The sequence below is a fragment of the Triturus cristatus genome, chromosome 5_1, assembly GCF_964204655.1.
Source record: "Triturus cristatus chromosome 5_1, aTriCri1.1, whole genome shotgun sequence".
NCBI classification, from domain to species: domain Eukaryota; kingdom Metazoa; phylum Chordata; class Amphibia; order Caudata; family Salamandridae; genus Triturus; species Triturus cristatus.
In genome coordinates this window covers 124,076,737-124,093,900 of record NC_140587.1, presented here as the reverse complement: position 1 = coordinate 124,093,900, position 17,164 = coordinate 124,076,737, and the positions used below count along the sequence as shown (strand labels likewise).

Here is a 17,164-nt window from a genome sequence, read left to right as displayed (position 1 = left end):
CATTCTGTGAATAGCAAAAGTAGTAAGTTCATTCTGTGAATACCAGAAGTACTAGGTGCATTCTGTGAATACCAGAATGGTACTAAGTTTAGGATTTAGTCTTAAGTTTGTTCTGTGAATCGGGCCCTGAGTGTGGAATTTACCATCTTAAGAGAACTAAGCTAATTCTACCATTCCAAGTACAGAATTGTGGATTTTTGTTGTTTGTGGTCTTGTGTTAAGTCTATATAAAAGATACTTATTTTTAATATACAACTTGTGTGGTGTCCATTTGAAATGTTGTCATTGAGTTACTGTATGTGTTCACAAATGCTTTAAACACTGCCTCTGAGATAAGCCTGTCTGCTCGTGCCAAGCAACCAAGGGGGTGAGCAGGAGTTATGTTATTTTAGGAGTGTACCCCCTTACCCTGACTAGATGCAAGGGTCCCTATTTGTCACAGGTACCTACCTATGCCAACTAGAGACCCCCAAATCTAACATTGGGTATCTATTCTAAGGTAAGGAATCTATCACTAACGTGTCTCTTTCAGATGCACAAGTTACTTACCTTCGGTAACGATATATCTGTAGAACACATTAGTTAGTGATAGATTCCTTGCCGCCCCACCCATCCACCCCATTCTGCGAACTTATTTCTAGGGTTAAGGTCATCCCTTTCAGGGCCCTAGTTTCAATGCACCAGTGATCAGTATCTTGCATGGCTCTGCTTTCCTGGCGGGGAAAGTCGTGTACAGAACTGACATCAGCGTGCGAGGGCGACGTCTAAGTAGCTGCCGCGACGTCATCCCGGCGATCACGACGCCTACGATGGACGCGGAACCACACGACACCACCTTCTGACACGCAGGGGTACTGCTGATGAAAACTTTCTGGATCCAGTATGACGCCTGGGAGTAATTCTAAGGTAAGGAATCTATCACTAACTAATGTCTCTTACAGATATATCATTACCAAAGGTAAGTAACTTGTGCTTCAAGGTGAGAAGAACCTGCAGGCAGAGGGGACAGTCTGTGCCACTCAGGAGTGACCAGGAGGCACGGAAGACGAATGCCCGCCGATGTCATAGATGCAGGAGAGTTTGACAGTGCCCTTGAAGTTCCTGCTGTGCGGACCAGGCGACACTGTGGAAGATGTGGACCCATTCATGAACTGTTCTACGTTGGATGCTAAGAGCCAGGGGGTCAGTGTCCGGCAAACAACGCAGATGATGAAAAAGGTGCAGTGTCGGGACCAACAAGGTCCAAGTGACTCACCACAAGCAGGTAAATCAGAGCAGGCCCCAAGCATGCAGGGGAGCCATTGGGAGCCAAAGAAGACCCTCCAGAGGATCCAGAGACTGGAGGCGCATGAGTCGCGAGAGTACCTCGAGCAGCTCACCAAAAGATGAAGGCCCACAGTGTAGAGGATGTGATGCAGGTGAAGATCTTTCTGCAGGAGATGCTTGAGGTAGGAGCTTCTTGGAGCCCGAACATCTCTTAGAGGAGAGAGTCAACAAGTCTTGGCAACCGCAAGTCAACGCGGTGCACAGGGGTTTGGTTTCAGCCGTTCCGACGTGGGATACTGGCCTCAAACTTGGTGAGAAGACAGTGCAGGCCTCGAGGAAGTTGCAGAACTACACCTGTGTTGCTGAGTCTTTCGGAGTCCGTGGGAGCCTAGGATCAACAGACTTGTCAGCTGCATTGCAGTGCCTGCAGATGCAGGGGAGTGACTCTTCACTCCAAGGGAGATTCCTTCGGGAGTCTTGGATACCCACAGGCCTGGTGAAGAACCTATATGGAGCACAGGCACAGATGCTGCAGCAGACTTGCAGGACGACAAGACCCGGAACAGCAGGAGTCTTCCCAGTTGCAGTCTCGGTTCCCAGATTCTTTTGACTGGGGGATGAATGTTTGCATTGTTCAACATTCTGTCCATCAATTGTTTCTTTTGCATTTGTCTCCCTAAGTGGGAAGGGTATGCCCAGACATGGGTCCCGTGCTCACTGCATCACTGAATTCAAGCTAGCCTCGCTGATGAGGGGTGATGCCCCGAAACCGGTCCCAGGATGCTTGTTTCCATTCCAGGGAGGACCTAGCTTGGCAGTTTCGGCTGGACTGTTTCCAAAAGGAACAGGGTCAAGACTGATTTGCATATGGCCGGGTCTAAACCGGGGTGGTGTGGTGAGCTAAAGAATGATGGATTTAACCCAAATCCTTGTGACTGGGGGTGAATGTTTGTATTGTTTAACATTCTGGACCTCAATTGTTTATTTTGCATTTGTCGCCCTAAGTGGGAAGGGTATGCCCAGACGTGGGTCCCATGCTCACTGCGCCACTGAATTCAAGCTAGCCTGGCTGATTTGGGGTGATGCCCTGAAACCTGTCCCAGGACCCTTGTTTCCAGTCCAGGGAGGACCTGGCTTGGCAGTTAAGGTTTGACTGTTCCTATAAGGAACAGGGTCAAGGCTGTTTTGCATATGGCTGGGTCCAAACTGGGATGGCATGGTGAGGAAAAGAATTATGGACTTTACCCAGATCCTTGTGTCTGGAGGTGAATGTTTGCATTGTTGAACATTCCGTCCATCAATTGTTTATTTTGCATTTGTCGCCCCAACGCGAAGTCCAGCAAGGTCCAGAGTGCCCACAGGGTTGAAGTTGAAGTGGTATGTGATCTGTATTTTGTCCCATGACGAATCAAAGAACCCACCCTCAGGTAAGCCCTTAAGTACCCTAAGAAAAGGGTTGGGATGATTCAGGGGTCCCTCCCAGAGGAGGGGCTTGACAGTGGGGAGGATACTCCCATGTCCTTTGTCCAGTTTTGCACCCCAGCGGGAGCCAACACCTCCCTGAACTGGTTTGAACTGGACTATGCATGGAGGGCACCAAATGTGCCCTGCAAGCAGTCTTAATGGTGCTGGCAAGTGCCCCCACCATGCCCCAATACACTAAACCCTGTCTGGTAGGTGGTCACACCGCCCAGTAACAGGATATCTTTTGTTCTGCCTTCCCCTACTCGAACTTGGCGCAGCAGCAGGAGGGTAGAAACATGTTTCCGGTTGGCAGCAGCCCTAGCTTGCTGTCCAGTTCTGGAAAACTGGTACCGGGAGCACTGAGGGCCTTCTGGAGGAGCTTTACAGTGCAGTTTGATACCAAACATGACAGGGTTAGTTACAGCCAGTTTAGAGATGGTCAATGCATAATGACGTATGGCCCCTCTATTTGTTATAATGGCTGTTGCACCTAAAACCCGGGAGAATGCACTCAGAAGGTTGTAGGGGTGCCCCGCTCATGCAGGGGCACCCTCACACTTAGGACCCAGCACCCTGCCTTCAAGATATAAAGGCCTGCCTTAGGTGTGACTTACACGTTTTAAGTGCAGTGACCTCAGATATAAGGAAACAAATATGTCATAAGTGGTGCTAGCACCAGCTTACACAGACTGCAATGGTAGTTCTGTAGTCACAATTTGAGTGGTCTCTCATGGGTGGCATAATACATTCTTCAGCCCATGGTAGACCCCTGGTGTACCTATGCCCTGGGTACCTTAGTACCATATACTAGGAACTTACAAGGGTACACCAGTAGCCAATCTGGAGTGCACCTAAGTATTCACCATGTCCAGTTTATGGAAGAATCACAGAGAGTGGGGTCCTGATTAGCAGGATCCCAGTCAGACTAATCAGAAAAAATGACACCAGCAAAAAGTAGGGGCGATCATGAAAGCAGATCCTACTTTCCTACACACACCCTCTGGATAAGCCTAACTGTTCGCCCACATTACCCCAAAGAGAGCTGTCAGTACTTACTTAATTTAGCCTCTGCTCTACCTCTTCGGATTCCCTGGACTCCTCACATTATACCTTACTTTGGTATAGTATATACAGAGCCTACTTCCTACACCACCCATCTTGTAAAGTCTAGTATATAGTTGTTACGGATAAGGAAATGTTTGTGCTTCTATAAATCAGCTGGGATATGCAGATATGACTGTTTACCTTTTTGTTTTCTCTCTCTAGAGTCTAATATCAAATCGCACGCGGGCTCCAAAACAAGTAAGTACTCTGCTCTTTTCAATATTGATATAAGCCCATCACTGCACAGCATGTAGCATCTCGTTATATTCCACATGGAACATAAATTCACCTCAGTTGTACCCTGAAGAATGGGACTTGTGATCACTTCTGTCTATGGGTACAAATATTAGGGTGGGCTTTCTTCAGAGAATATAACCTGATGAAGACTGGTCTTTAGAAGAGGTTATGAACCCTTATACTCATTGAATGGATAGAAACATATTGCCCCCACTATGTGGACAAAAGTTTAACAAAGAGGTTGGATCACCTTAAACATCCATGCTGACTGCTGCCTTGACGTGCATTGCAGGGGATAGCCGTGGCCTGCCTGATGAGCAGTGAGGGATTGAGGCGCATGCTGTGTCACTCCACCTTTCCTCACTAGCCTTTGGGCGGCTTTTCAGATTACTAGCACTGATGCAGCGTTTTCAATGGCCTGTTAGTGATTGAGAACAAAGTGCAGCAAGCTCAGTTGTCATTAGCTAGATAGATTGCAGGACCAGGACTCAAGGCTCTCCTTAGTACAACTCTGGCACCAGTTGATGGCTGAAAACATTTTTGAACCATTTTTAATCTTTCGACTTTCCCCATTACTTTTAACTTCAGTGACAATATGATAATTGTTTATTAAAGGTTTTGTAAAGCGCTCCAAGCACAATTTGCCATCTCAGATTCTGTACTAGTAATCTTTACTACTCGATTCTTTCTTCCTCATGTTTTTCCTTAACTAAATGAGATTTAGTCTATCTTTTCCACCAATCTCACATCCTTTGCAATCTATATTCTATATCTATGCATCCAGGCTACTCCCCCCCCTATAAACTCTACTCTTCCCTCTTACTCTTCCTGGATGTTATATCAGAACTCAGATGAAGTTCTACAGGCATGGATGAAGGGAAGTAAGTACTGGGACGAAGAAGGAGGAATCAGAGTGATGAAGATTACCTGTAAGCAGGCTAAGCATTACTTCCTCATCTCATTTCTTGCCCCCTTCCTTATTTAAATGAGGAAATATTGAAGCAGTATTCCTTTTGTTACGGATTGATATGGAACTCAAGACATACCAGTAAAAACAAAGCAGTTAACCCAAGAATGTAGAAACTATATCCAAACTAGGGAGGGATGGGTCTAACCGCCATGGCGAGTGTAGAGACAGAGGGCTCTTTCCATCTCTGAATGATCCTGACCGAGCCGGCCATGGGGTGCCCACCCAATCCCCCCTGTCGATTGATGTTGAACCCCTAGACCTTAAGAGGCAGTCACTGGGCCTTGCTCCGCCTGATCCAAGCTGCAGCTGTATCTGATAGAGACCTCTAGCCACAAATTCTTTAACTTAGAATATCTTCTAGGCGCCTGTCTGGATTCAGAGATTTTTCAGCAGTACCTCTGCGTCCTGGGGGACAGCGTTGCATGGCTCCACCCTGACGTTGTCCACGGATATAACGTCAGAGGAGCCATATAAGTCCCTCTCGGCGCTCTGACTTCAGTTTTCTTCTTTTCTGTGCTGCAACGAATATCCAGGAGAAGCAGTTCCGCTGGCCTGTTTGTTGTTTTGGCCTTACTGATGCCTATTAGCACCCAGGGGCAGTGTGCCGATGCCTTTGAGCTTTAAGTCGTGTGAGTCCTGTACACGACAGATGTCGGAGACAGATCCGCACGTGATTTGTATGTGGTGCTTGGGCGAGCACCATGACTCTGAGTCCCTACGGGAACGTAGGATGAAACTGTTATCCGCCCGGATCTCCCATTCAGAGTCCCGGTGTCGTCAGTCTCCCTCTCCAGCTGGGGCCCCAGTTTGGAACAGGTTGCGGGATTGTTCCCAACTTCGTCACTCTTCTCCCTCAGGTAAGCACAAGCAGAAGTTACGGAGGCCATCTGCCTTGTGTAGTCAAGATGTCAGTGCCCATTTTTACTGGACACGGCCCCTCCTCAGTCGTCCCCCACCTACCCACCGTATCCTGGTGTTGGGGCAACTAAGGCACAAATGGCGGCCTATTTTCAGGCTGTGCGGGCCATCTTTAAGCCGACCCCTCTCCCTGGTGTGCCTTCGAGCCCCACAGAGGTGGTAGGGACTCAGATTTTGAGCTCGCCGGTGGATTCGTCCTTGGCACCACTCGAGGACCCTGACTTCAGCTCCAGAGCGTGGCGATGTCGGTAGCCGGCCCGGTGGGGCTTCCCAGTCAGACGTTAGGCCACAGTCCACCTCCAGCGTTAGATGAAAGCCCGGGGGGACCCCTGCAATGGCGATTGCTGCGGCCACAGCAGGGGACATGTCTCTAAGTCAATGCCATCCCACACCGCAATTTCCTATCGCGGTGAATGTTGGGTCTACGCCGTCCTGATGCTGATCAATAGAGCATCCTTTGGCATTCGTTGGCATCGATGCAACATCGTTCGACTCCGGAGCGTACCGGGAGGGATTTATAAGGCTTGACTGACGTCATAAATGTGGATGACATAGAGGGCGGAGCCATGCGACGCCGTCCCCCGGCTTGCAGAGGTACTGCTGAAAAATCTCCGGATCCAGACTGGTACCTGGAGGATATTCTAAGTTAAGGAACTTGCGGCTAGACTGTGTCTCTACTAGATACATCGTTACCGAAGGTAAGTAACTTGTTCGTTTGGTTTGCTGGGCCCATGACTGTGGCCACCTCAAGGTGGCTTCTGGGTCCTGGGAGGCGTCCGGATGAGCATGTCTGAAGAGTAGAGCCCTGTACTTCCTGGATGCTGCAGTAGGTGGAAGCCCCCTCTTTCTCATTACTACGGGCACCTCAAAAGGGAGTGACACCAGTCCGATTTGCTCGCCACTAGCAACTGAACTGCTCCACCTCTGCCTTATACAGGGTACCCCGAGGCCAAAATCCCTGGATGAGTGGCTCACTGCAGAGTGTGAGGAGCAGTGGCGGCTCTTCTGCTAAGGCAGAGGAGCGTTGCTCCACTGCTGCTGTGCAGCAGTAAAAGATTGGAAAAATAAAATGATAATGCAATGTTATTGTCATTTTACCCTTCCCCGCTGCGGCAGCATGAGGACATGGCTGCACTGTTGACAGAGCAGGGGAGGAGTGGGGGCCACACTAAAGTGTGCATGATACTTTGACCGGCCCTCCTGGGCCAACTAAACAGTCATGGCCATTTTAGCATGTTCTCCATACAGGCTGCATTACAGCCTGCATGGAGAACATTCTCAGGCCCCCAGTCCTCATTTAAGCTCTGAACCACGGCGCTCAGACTAATCACAGAGCTGCATTGCAGAGGAGGAGAGATGACGTGGGACAGAGCGGTAAGGAGGTAAGTGAATTTTTCTTTTTTAACAATTACTATACCTCCTTACCCCCTTACCCGCCTGCCCTACCACCCCAGATCTGTGCTGGCCACCACTAGTGAGGAGCGAGCGACCTGACAAACATGATTGCCTGCCCATACTTGCTACTGATTGCAGGGGAATGCCTCCCCCATACTCCAGCGCAATAGCGGCCCCTTGTGGGATCAGGCATGGTACTGCAGTGCTCTGTGATTGGACAGACTAGTATGGGGTGACTGGGAGCCCCTGCCCTCTACACACTGCCAGCTCATATTGAAGTGCACCCGGTCCTGCAACCTGCCACCATGGGTACCTTCGCTACACCACGCGTGAGGGGCCTTGCTGCACTTTGTCCCCTCACTGCTTATTTCAGGGAGTGCTGTGGCAACATTGTGCCAGTCATGCTGCCTGTACAACGACAGTGGGAGCTTGTCTGACCTTGAGGCCTGCACCTTCGTCCCCATCCAGTGACGGCCCGAGTGGATTGTAATCTTCTGATTTGCGTGATAGCTACTTGTTCTGCTGTACCAGGCCTCAGTTGCTTACCTGCTGGTGCTTTGTGGGCCTTCTGCCTCCCCACCTGCTTTCCAGCTGCTCTGCTGCGGGTCCAACTTTAACCACAGAGAGAGGTAAGGGGTGCAAGCAAAGCAACAAAATGGATACCGCTGAACAGTCCCTACCTTCCACTACCCAGGTCCCCACCTACAATTTGGACAGAATACTGGAGACTATAGGATCCACCAGTCATGGATGCTGTAGAATCTAAAATTGATTTCTGATGGTGGACCTGGTGCTTCTCCGGGAAGATCAATGGAACATTATAGAACATGTCCGCTGTTTAGAGACAGGCCTACTGGGGCTAGACCCAGCCATCACAGCTCACATCAGAGACTTAAGTGCCCTAATGGGCAGGGTCATGGTCTTAGAGGTCCAATGGAGGACCATGGGGGCAGATCCTGGCAGAACAATATTAGAGTGGTGGGGCTGCCAGAACAAATTGAAGGCTCTTTTATGATACCATTTTTGGAGAACTGGCTGGAAGACGTGGCGGTCCTGGAAGGCATGTCTAAACACTATGCCCTGGACCGAGCTCACAGAGTACCAGTACATCCCTCAGAGTCTGGGGCCCGCCACGGCCAGTGGTTACATGACTCCATTACAAGGACCAAGATTTTCCCCTAGAGCAGGCTTGAATTCATGGCCCTTTTCAACTGGATATCACCCCAAAAGAAGGAGCGTTCTTTCTCCTTGTCAAACACAGATAACGGGAACTGGGTTTCTCTTGCGTGTTCCGATTCCTGACTTAACTGTGGTTATTCATGGTGGCGTTGCCTGGCCGAGGACCAACATGTCTGCTCAAGCCTGAAGCTCCTGTGCGGTGCCACCCTTATACGGGCCACTATCCAAATAAACATACCATTGGCTGATCCTCGCTGGGCCGAAGTGTTGCAGATTGCCTGCCCACTGCTTTGGAGCTGATTTGAAGCGGCAGGGGCTGGCCGAACATGCGGGGACACTGGATGCTGCTGGCAGCTTGGACCGGCCCGCGGAGGCCGAGCAACGACAGGGGTCGGGGCTAGCCTGATGGCGGGCCCGCTGCTGCTCCTGCTGGGCATCATCCGGGCTGGGAGCTGCTTGGAGGAGGCAGCCTGACTGCAGGAGCCTGTGCTACTGATTGGCTCCATCCAGCTCACATTAGCGATGAGTTGCGTTGGACCTCGGCCCCCCTCTTATCCATTACCGCCCGGTGTGGCTTTAGTTCGTGGGGTGTGGGGTGCAGCGCAGACTCCCCCACACCTGTGCCCTGCTGGGTGAGATTGGGCTGCACCGTGGGGGGACGCCTAGTGCTGATGCCCCCCCCCCAGTCGCCGAGTGGACCCATCATGTGAGACAGCTGGGACTGGAGCACATTGCTTGCAGCTGAGATTGGAACCCTAACACACCTCAGCGCGCTCCCATACATGTGAAGGTGCTGGCCCCATCCATGACTCAGTGCTCTACAGCTAGTATGGCTCTGCGCAGTACCTACATTCTGCATCTAAGCTGAATCACTGCCATTGCATCGCTCATTACCAGCAGCCCGGATACACAGCACCCTGAGGCCGATGTAGGTTTGAGGCCTGTCCCACCCACCCGTGCATTTGCTTGGTTTGACCTTATAATACAGCATGGGACACACTGACCCTTGTCAGCGCCCACTCTCTTTTGAGGTGCCCAAGACCCCTTGACATGGCGAGGAGGATGAGTCCCGGGGGGCAGCCTCGAGCGCTAGAGGACCCGACCCTAATGGATCTGAGGGGACAGCAACAATCCTTGCTGAACTGCGAGCTGGTTTTAAAACTGTGGATATAAGATTAGACTCACTAGCCACGCAGTTAGAAAATATGCATGAGCGAGCCGAGTGCCATGTGGCGCACCATACCTCAGCTGAGCATCGCATATCAGACCTCGAAGATACTAATGGTGCTGATTCGAAGCGCACAGACAAGCTGGACAATATGCTGAAACTTACTACTACGAAGACTGAAGATTTGGAAGCAAGGCCCCGCAGGAACAACATCCGCATCGCTGGAGTGGCTTAGTCTACCAACACGGGACATATGTGCTCATACATACTATCCTTTTTGCCGACTTCACGCCGATTGTGCAGGAAGCATGCCGAAAACCTGTTGCTGTGACACTGTCTGGCAAAAGCCAACGTGAAGTCTCCATGCTATACCCTGCCCGACTGCCCGTTCAGCACAATGATAAAACACACATTTCTGACACCCGCTCCGAGGCTATTACTTTCAGCAAGCAAAACCGCCAGGGCCCATCCTCGTCTACTGATATTAGAGCTTCTGGTCCTAGGTCAACCCCAATATACGCTGACCCTGACATGTTCTGTCAGTGGACGGGTACTGCCTGCATCATGCTTTGCTGTGATGGGCAAACGGACGGCAAAGCGGACTTGCCCAATATGGAGAGTGATGATTGACACTGAGACACGCATTGGCCTATCTTTATTTGCCATATCTGAAAGAAACATTTAGTTATAGATGCCTTACCTTAGAATTACCCCCAGGTGTCAGACTGGATCCAGAAAGTGTTTTCGTCAGCAGTACCTCTGCGCGTCGTAACGTGGCGTCAGTCGACATCCGTCGTTGGCGTCGTGACCGCCGGGATGATGTTGCGGTAGCTACTTAGATGCTGCCTTCGTGCGCTGACGTCAGTTCCTTCTTTTTCCGTGCCAGCCAGTGCAGATCCGGAGAGAGCGGCACCTCCAGTCTCTTTTTGACTGAACCTTTTGCGACTTTTGTTGATGCCTTTTGAGTCCGTACGACTCATGGTGCACGTAGGGATGCTCGGCTTCAAAGCTTGCTGTTCCTGTACCCGACTGAAATCGGTGACAGGTCCGCACCGCGTGTGCCTCTTTTGCCTGGAGCGTGACCACAACCCCAAGTCGTGCTCCTACTGCAGGTCCATGGCTCCGAAGGCTTTGTGGGAGCTTCTTGAGCGCCAGCAGTTGGCTCCACGCCCTTCGAGGTCCCGGTCGCAAGGGAGGTCAAGGGACTGGTCGCAGAGCCATCATCATTCGTCATCAAAGTCTTCGCACTTGGGTTGGGCAAGTCGATGCACAAAAATAAGTCTAAGAAGCATCGTCGCTCTTTGACTTCTCCCCGTCGGTCGGCTGATGCGACGAGGGATGCGGGCGGTGCCACTCCCGCAGCTCTGCATGTGGAGCCTGAAGGGCCGACTACAGGGTTACCTCCCTTTCCGGGACCCGGAGCGACCCCCACCCAGCTTTGTAAGTTTTACGAAGCCATGCATGCCATCTTTGGGCAGCCCGACTCCGCTGCGCACTTTCGGGGCCCACGGGCTTGGTTGGAGGCCCTTGACCTTACCTACCGGCGGCTCCGGCCCTGGCGTCGCAGGCCCCCCTTGGATCCAGGTCTGGATCCAGATCGGCACAGGTCGACCTTGTGACACCTTCACCGGTGCTGACTCCACCGAGTCCACTACCGATGCCGGCTGGACCTCCAGCCAGTGTCGACCCCGGCTTCCAACCTGACGTGGACAGGGATCCGTACTGGCGTCGGCCGATGCCAGATCCTGTGCCGTCAGGTACTTTTACCCCTGTGTTCCACCCTGGCCATTTTCAGCAAACCTGGCAGCTAGAGGAGGGTGAGGAAGACTGGGAGGGGTCTGGAGACCAGTTAGAGTACGAACAGGACTGGAGAGAGGACCTGGGGGATGCCCCAGACCTTTGCATATTGTCTCCTCCTACTCTGCCTACGGAGGAGGGAGCGTCTTACGCAGTGGCGGTCGAGGCTCTCAACCTCAAGCTTCCTACGGCGGCAGTCAGTGCTAAACTCCTGACAGAGGTGCTTCAGCCGGCACCGAGTGCTTCAAAACCCCTGCTGCCGTTCAATGAAGCCCCGACAGACATCTTTTTGGGCACTTCGTCCAGGCCCAACACGGGGGCTCCCATGGATAGGATGGTTGGCCAACGCCACCGCCCGGCTCCGGGTGACCCCACTTTCCTCTCCCAACACCCCACCCGGAAAGCTTGGCGGTCCAAGCTTCTACTTCCAAGAGTGCATTCCCTAACGCACCACCAGATAGGGAATCCAAGAAGGTTTTCTCTTCCGCCAGCTTGGGACTGCAGTCGGTAAACACTGCATGTCTATTGGGCCGTTATTCCCCCCCCTGTGTGGGATTCAGTTGCGCAAGTGCTGCCTCAGTGTCTGGAGGAGGCCCGGGCTGTCCTCTCCCAGGCCTTTGCTGCTGGGAGGGATGCAGCAAAGTTTACCATCTGCTGTGGGCTGGACACCACTGACTCTCTAGGCAGGACAATTTCCATGTTGGTAGCCCTTCGACACTACGCCTGGATGAGATCAAATGGCTTTTCTGGGGATGTCCAGAGAGCTCTTTTGGACATGCCCTTTGATGGCCATCGCCTTTTTGGCGGCAAAGCAGACCACGCTCCAGAGCGTTTCAAGGACTCACGGGTTACGGCCAAGTCCTTGGGCCTCTCCAATTGCCCTGCGCAGTCTGCTTTTTGCCCCTTTTGTGGCTACGGAAGGGGTACCCCACTATGTCCCAACCAGGGCCACAGGCAGGCGCAAGCTACACCACCTTCGCGCACTGCAGTGGTTCAGGGGGCCAGTGAGAAGGCCAGTCCACCAACCCCCCCTCTGCTTCGGCCTCCAAACATTCGTAGTCCAACCTTCCTGGCTCATCAATCGCCAGTGGGCAGCAGGATCCGCCATCACCTACCCCAATGGCGCACCATTACGTCCGACAGGTGGGTTTTGCAGATAGTCCAAAGGGGCTACTCCCTCCCTTTCGAGACTACCCCTCCAGCCATGCCACCTCGGTACCACCGCATGTCGGAGGATCACCTGGGCCTTCTCCAGCAGGAAGTTGCGGCTCTCTTGGCCAGGGGAGCCATTGAGTGCATTCCTGTCCCAGAAGTAGGTTGTGGGTGTTATTCCCACTACTTTCTGGTTCCCAAAAGGACAGGGGTCTGCGTCCTATCTTAGACCTCAGTAGCGTCAATCGCTTCCTCCGGAAGGAGAAGTTCAAAATGTTGACTTTAGCACAATTCTAGTCTGCCTTCGACCCTGGATAGTAGTGTTGGACTTGCAGGACGCCTATTTTCACATTGCCGTCCTTCCAACCCACCTGCGCTACTTGCGGTTCATGGTAGGCCACAAGCATTTTCAGTTTACCGTGCTCCCCTTCGCCCTTACCAGCACCCCTCAGTTGTTTCTTGAAAGTGATGGTGGTGGTCACAGCTCACCTGCGCAGATCAGGGGTTCCAGTCTTCCCCTATCTCAACGAGTGGTTGTTGAAGGCGGGCTCGTCCCAGGCAGTCGTCTCCCACCTACAGACTACGGTTGACCTCCTGCATTCGCTGGGGTTCTCCATCAACGTGCCAAAGTCACACCTGATTCCCTCTCAGAAGCTCCTCTTCATCGGAGCAGTTCTCGACACAACGCGGTTTTGGGGTCTATCCTCCCAAGCAGCGAGTCCAGGAGATTCGGGCAATGATTCCGATATTTTAGCCCCTTTCCCGGGTTTTGGTCAGGATGATCCTCCGGCAGCTGGGCCTGATGGACTCCTGCATCCTGCTGGTGGATCATGCCAGGGGGCATATGCGGGCTCTGCAGTGGGACCTGCAGTTCCAGTGGGCACAACATCAGGGGAATCTGTCCGATTGCGTCCAGATCTCAGAGGGTACGGCACACCAATTGAAGTGGTGGCTCACAAACCAGCAATGGGTCAATGGCAGATCCTTCTGGTCTCCGGCGGAGTCCGGGCTCCACATCAACCTTCTGGATGTGTGGGCGATCCATCTTGCACTGAAAGCATTCCTTCCCTCTCTCCAGGGAAGAGTAGTGCAGGTGTTCACGGACAACACCACTTCCATGTGTTAATGCAACAAACAAGGTGGAGTGGTGTTGTGGACCCTATGTCAAGAGGCCCTCCGCCTCTGGACATGGCTGGAACATCAGGGCATATCCCTTGTGGCTCAACACCTGGCATGTTCTCTGAACGCCATGGCGGACGAACTCAGCCGCAGGTGCATGATGGATCACGAATGGCGTCCTCGCTCAGAGGTGGTGCAAGGTCTCTTTCAGCAGTGGGGAGAGCCTTGGTTAGATCTATTCGCCACCGAAGGGAACGCGCAAAGTCAGCAATTCTGCGCATTGGAATTTCCAAGGCGGCACTCGCTAGGCGACGCTTTTCGTCGCGAGTGGATTTGTGGACTCTTGTAAGCCTTTCCCCCTATACCACTTCTGCCCATAGTGCTGAAGAAGATCAAGCGCGACCGGGCCCAAGTCATTCTTGTGGTGCCAGATTGGACAGAAAGAGTCTGTTATACCGAGCTACTAAACATGGCCATCAATCCTCCGATCTGCCTGCCTCTTCGGGAGGATCTTCTGTCGCAGCAGCAGGGGACGGTCCTCCACCCCAGCCTGTACAGCCTCCACCTCCTTGCGTGCAGATTGAGTGGCAGCAGTTGACGTCATTTGATTTGCCTCCTGAAATCTGTGTTGTACTCTTGGCAGCCAGGCGCCCCTCCACTATGACGGTATACACCTGCCGATGGAACAAATTTGTGGCATGGTCCGCAGCAAAGGCTAAGGATCCCCTTTCTGCCCCCCTCTCTGAGGTTCTCTTGTCCCTCCTTTCTTTGGCCCAGCAGGGCTCTGGTGTGGGCACTATCAAGGGCTATCACTCGGCCATTTCTGCCTTTCTAAGGCTTCCTTATCAACCTTCTCTCTTCAAGTCCCCAGTTGAAAATCGTTTCTTGAAAGGCATTACTCATCTTTTCACTCCTATCCCTTTCGTAATGCCTCAGTGGGACTTGAATTTAGTCTTGACCTATCTGATGTGCGCTCCCTTTGAGCTGCTTCAAAACTGTCCTTTACATTTTTTAACTCTTAAGACTGCATTCCTGGTAGCCATCACATCTGCCAGAAGAGTGAGTGAGCTCCAGGCTCTTTCATCCAAACCTCCTTTTCTGTCCGTACATCCAGACAAGGTTGTCCAAAGAACTCGTCCATCCTTTCTGCCCAAGGTGGTCACCGACTTTCACATCATTCAAACCATCACTTTGCCCACCTTCTTTGAGCCTTCGCATCCTTCAAAAGAAGAAGAGAGGCTCCACCGTCTGGACCAAAAACGTGCGCTTTCCTTTTACCTGGATCGCACAAAACAGTTCCGGCTGGATGATCAACTCTTTGTTGGCTACGTGGGCGCCAAGAAAGGTCAGGTCATAGCAAGCGGACCATCTCTAGATGGGAAGTTTTGTTTATTAAAGCCTGTTATTTTCTAGTTGAAAAGGAGCCTCCAGTGGGGCTATGCGCCCATTCCACCTGGGCGACAGCAGCCACTACTGTTTTGGGCCGAGGAGTTCCTCTGCACGACATCTGTCAGGCAGCTACGTGGGCATTGCTGTACACGTTTATGAAACACTACTACCTAGACAGCCAAGTCCGGAGAGACAGCTTTTTTGGCCGTTCTGTTCTCCAGAATTTTCTGGTGCGATCTTGGTTCACAGACCCACTTCCGGGGTTGGTATTGCTGGGTTATCTATTCTATGGTAAGGAATCTATAACTAACTGTTTCTTTCAGATGAACAAGTTACTTACCTTTGGTAAAGATATATCTGTAAGAAACATAGGTTAGTTATAGATTCCTTACTGCCCCACCGATCCTCCCTGTTCTGCAAACTGATTTCTAGGGTTAAGGACATCTCTTTAGGGCCCTAGTTTTATGCACTAGTGGTCAGTGTCTTGCATGGCTCTGCGTTTCTGGTGCAGAAAGTCGTGCACAGAACTGATGTCGGCGTGCGAGGGCAGCGTCTAAGTAGCTACCGCAGCGTCATCCCGGCGATCACGATGCCAACGACAGATGCTGAGCCGACCGATGCCACCTTCCGATGGGCAGAGGTACTGTGACGAAAAACGTTTCCGGATCCAGTCTGACGCCTGGGGGTAATTCTAAGGTAAGGATTCAATAACTAACCTATGTTTCTTACAGATATATCGTTACCGAAAGTAAGTAACTTGTTTGTTAATTTTAGTCCATTGGCACCGCACCCTGAGTGTTGCCCCCCACCCCCAGAATGACTCCACTGCTAATCATTTCTCCCTTGTTGGTTGTTATTAATTTAGGATGCACAAGGAGCGAGTTTGTAGCTTCCCGATGTGGGTGGGCGATGGGTTAGTTCATATGATTTGTTTCTTGAAAAGCTTCTTGCTTGTAACACACGGAAAAATAAACTTTACACATTGACTGCATTTCCTTGACATGTGCATCACCTACACTGTTGTTTCCTGAGGACTTCAAGTCGTTTGACACCTGTACACGACAGATGTCGGCAATGGATCCACACGAGATCTGCATGTGGTGCTTTGGCGAGCACCACAACTCCAAGGAGCTCGACGCCTGCCGGCAGCTGAAACCGAAGTTCCTGCGGGAACCTCGGATGAAGTTGCCGTCCGCCCAGATGTCCCGTTCGGAGTCCTCACATCGCCGGTCTCCATCTCGAGCTGGGGCTTCTGTTCGAGACAGGTCAAGGAGTCGTTCCCGCGGACATCGCTCACCTGATGCAGGTAAGCACAGGAAAAAGTCACGGAGGTCATCGACCTCCCATTAACGTGACGCCGGGACCCGCTGCTCCCGGTATTCACCGAACACAGGCCCCTAGGATTCGAACCCCACCTACCCACCATGTCCTGGTGTTGGGGCGACTATATCCCAGATGGAAGCCCATTCACGGGGTTTACAGGCCATCTTTGGGTCTCCTCCTCTACCTGGCACGCCTTTGGGCCCCACAGAGGTGGAAGGGCTCAGATTGAGATTTCGTCGGCAGGTTTGCCCTCGGCGCGATCGAGTACCCTGACTCCGGCTCCGGTGTCGCTGCGACGTCGAGACACGGCCTGGAGGGGCATCCCAGACAGACGTCACACCTTCCTGTGGAGTCACCGCGCAGCCCTGTGGGTCTCCCTGCACTGGCGCCAGATGCGGCTGCAGCGCAGAGCTCAACTTCGAGTCAACACCGTTCCTCACTGCAGTTTCCCATCATGGTGGAGGTGGAGTCGACGCTGGCCTGACTCCGGGCAGACGAGTCCTCTTCGGTGGCCATTGACATCAATGCAATGCCGTTTCGACGTCGGACAATGCTGTTCCTCTGTTGGTGGAGGGGGATAAGGTCCCTGAGGATTCACCACTCCTTTGGTTATTTTGATGCTCCTCAGAGCAGGTGCCCATGGGGCACTGGCCTTTTGGTCGTCCTCGGGCCACAGAGCCTCT

The 17,164-nt window shown here is 52.2% G+C and overlaps 1 protein-coding gene across 1 annotated transcript in view; it reads left to right on the top strand.

Moving 5' to 3' along the window:
* LOC146830355 (uncharacterized) overlaps positions 1–17,164 on the top strand; it is a 485,325-nt gene that overhangs the window by 51,314 nt on the left and 416,847 nt on the right. The window contains exon 4 of the mRNA XM_085603720.1: positions 3,997–4,032. Coding sequence (XP_085459846.1) covers positions 3,997–4,032 — 36 coding nt within the window. The remainder of the gene's footprint in view (positions 1–3,996; positions 4,033–17,164) is intronic.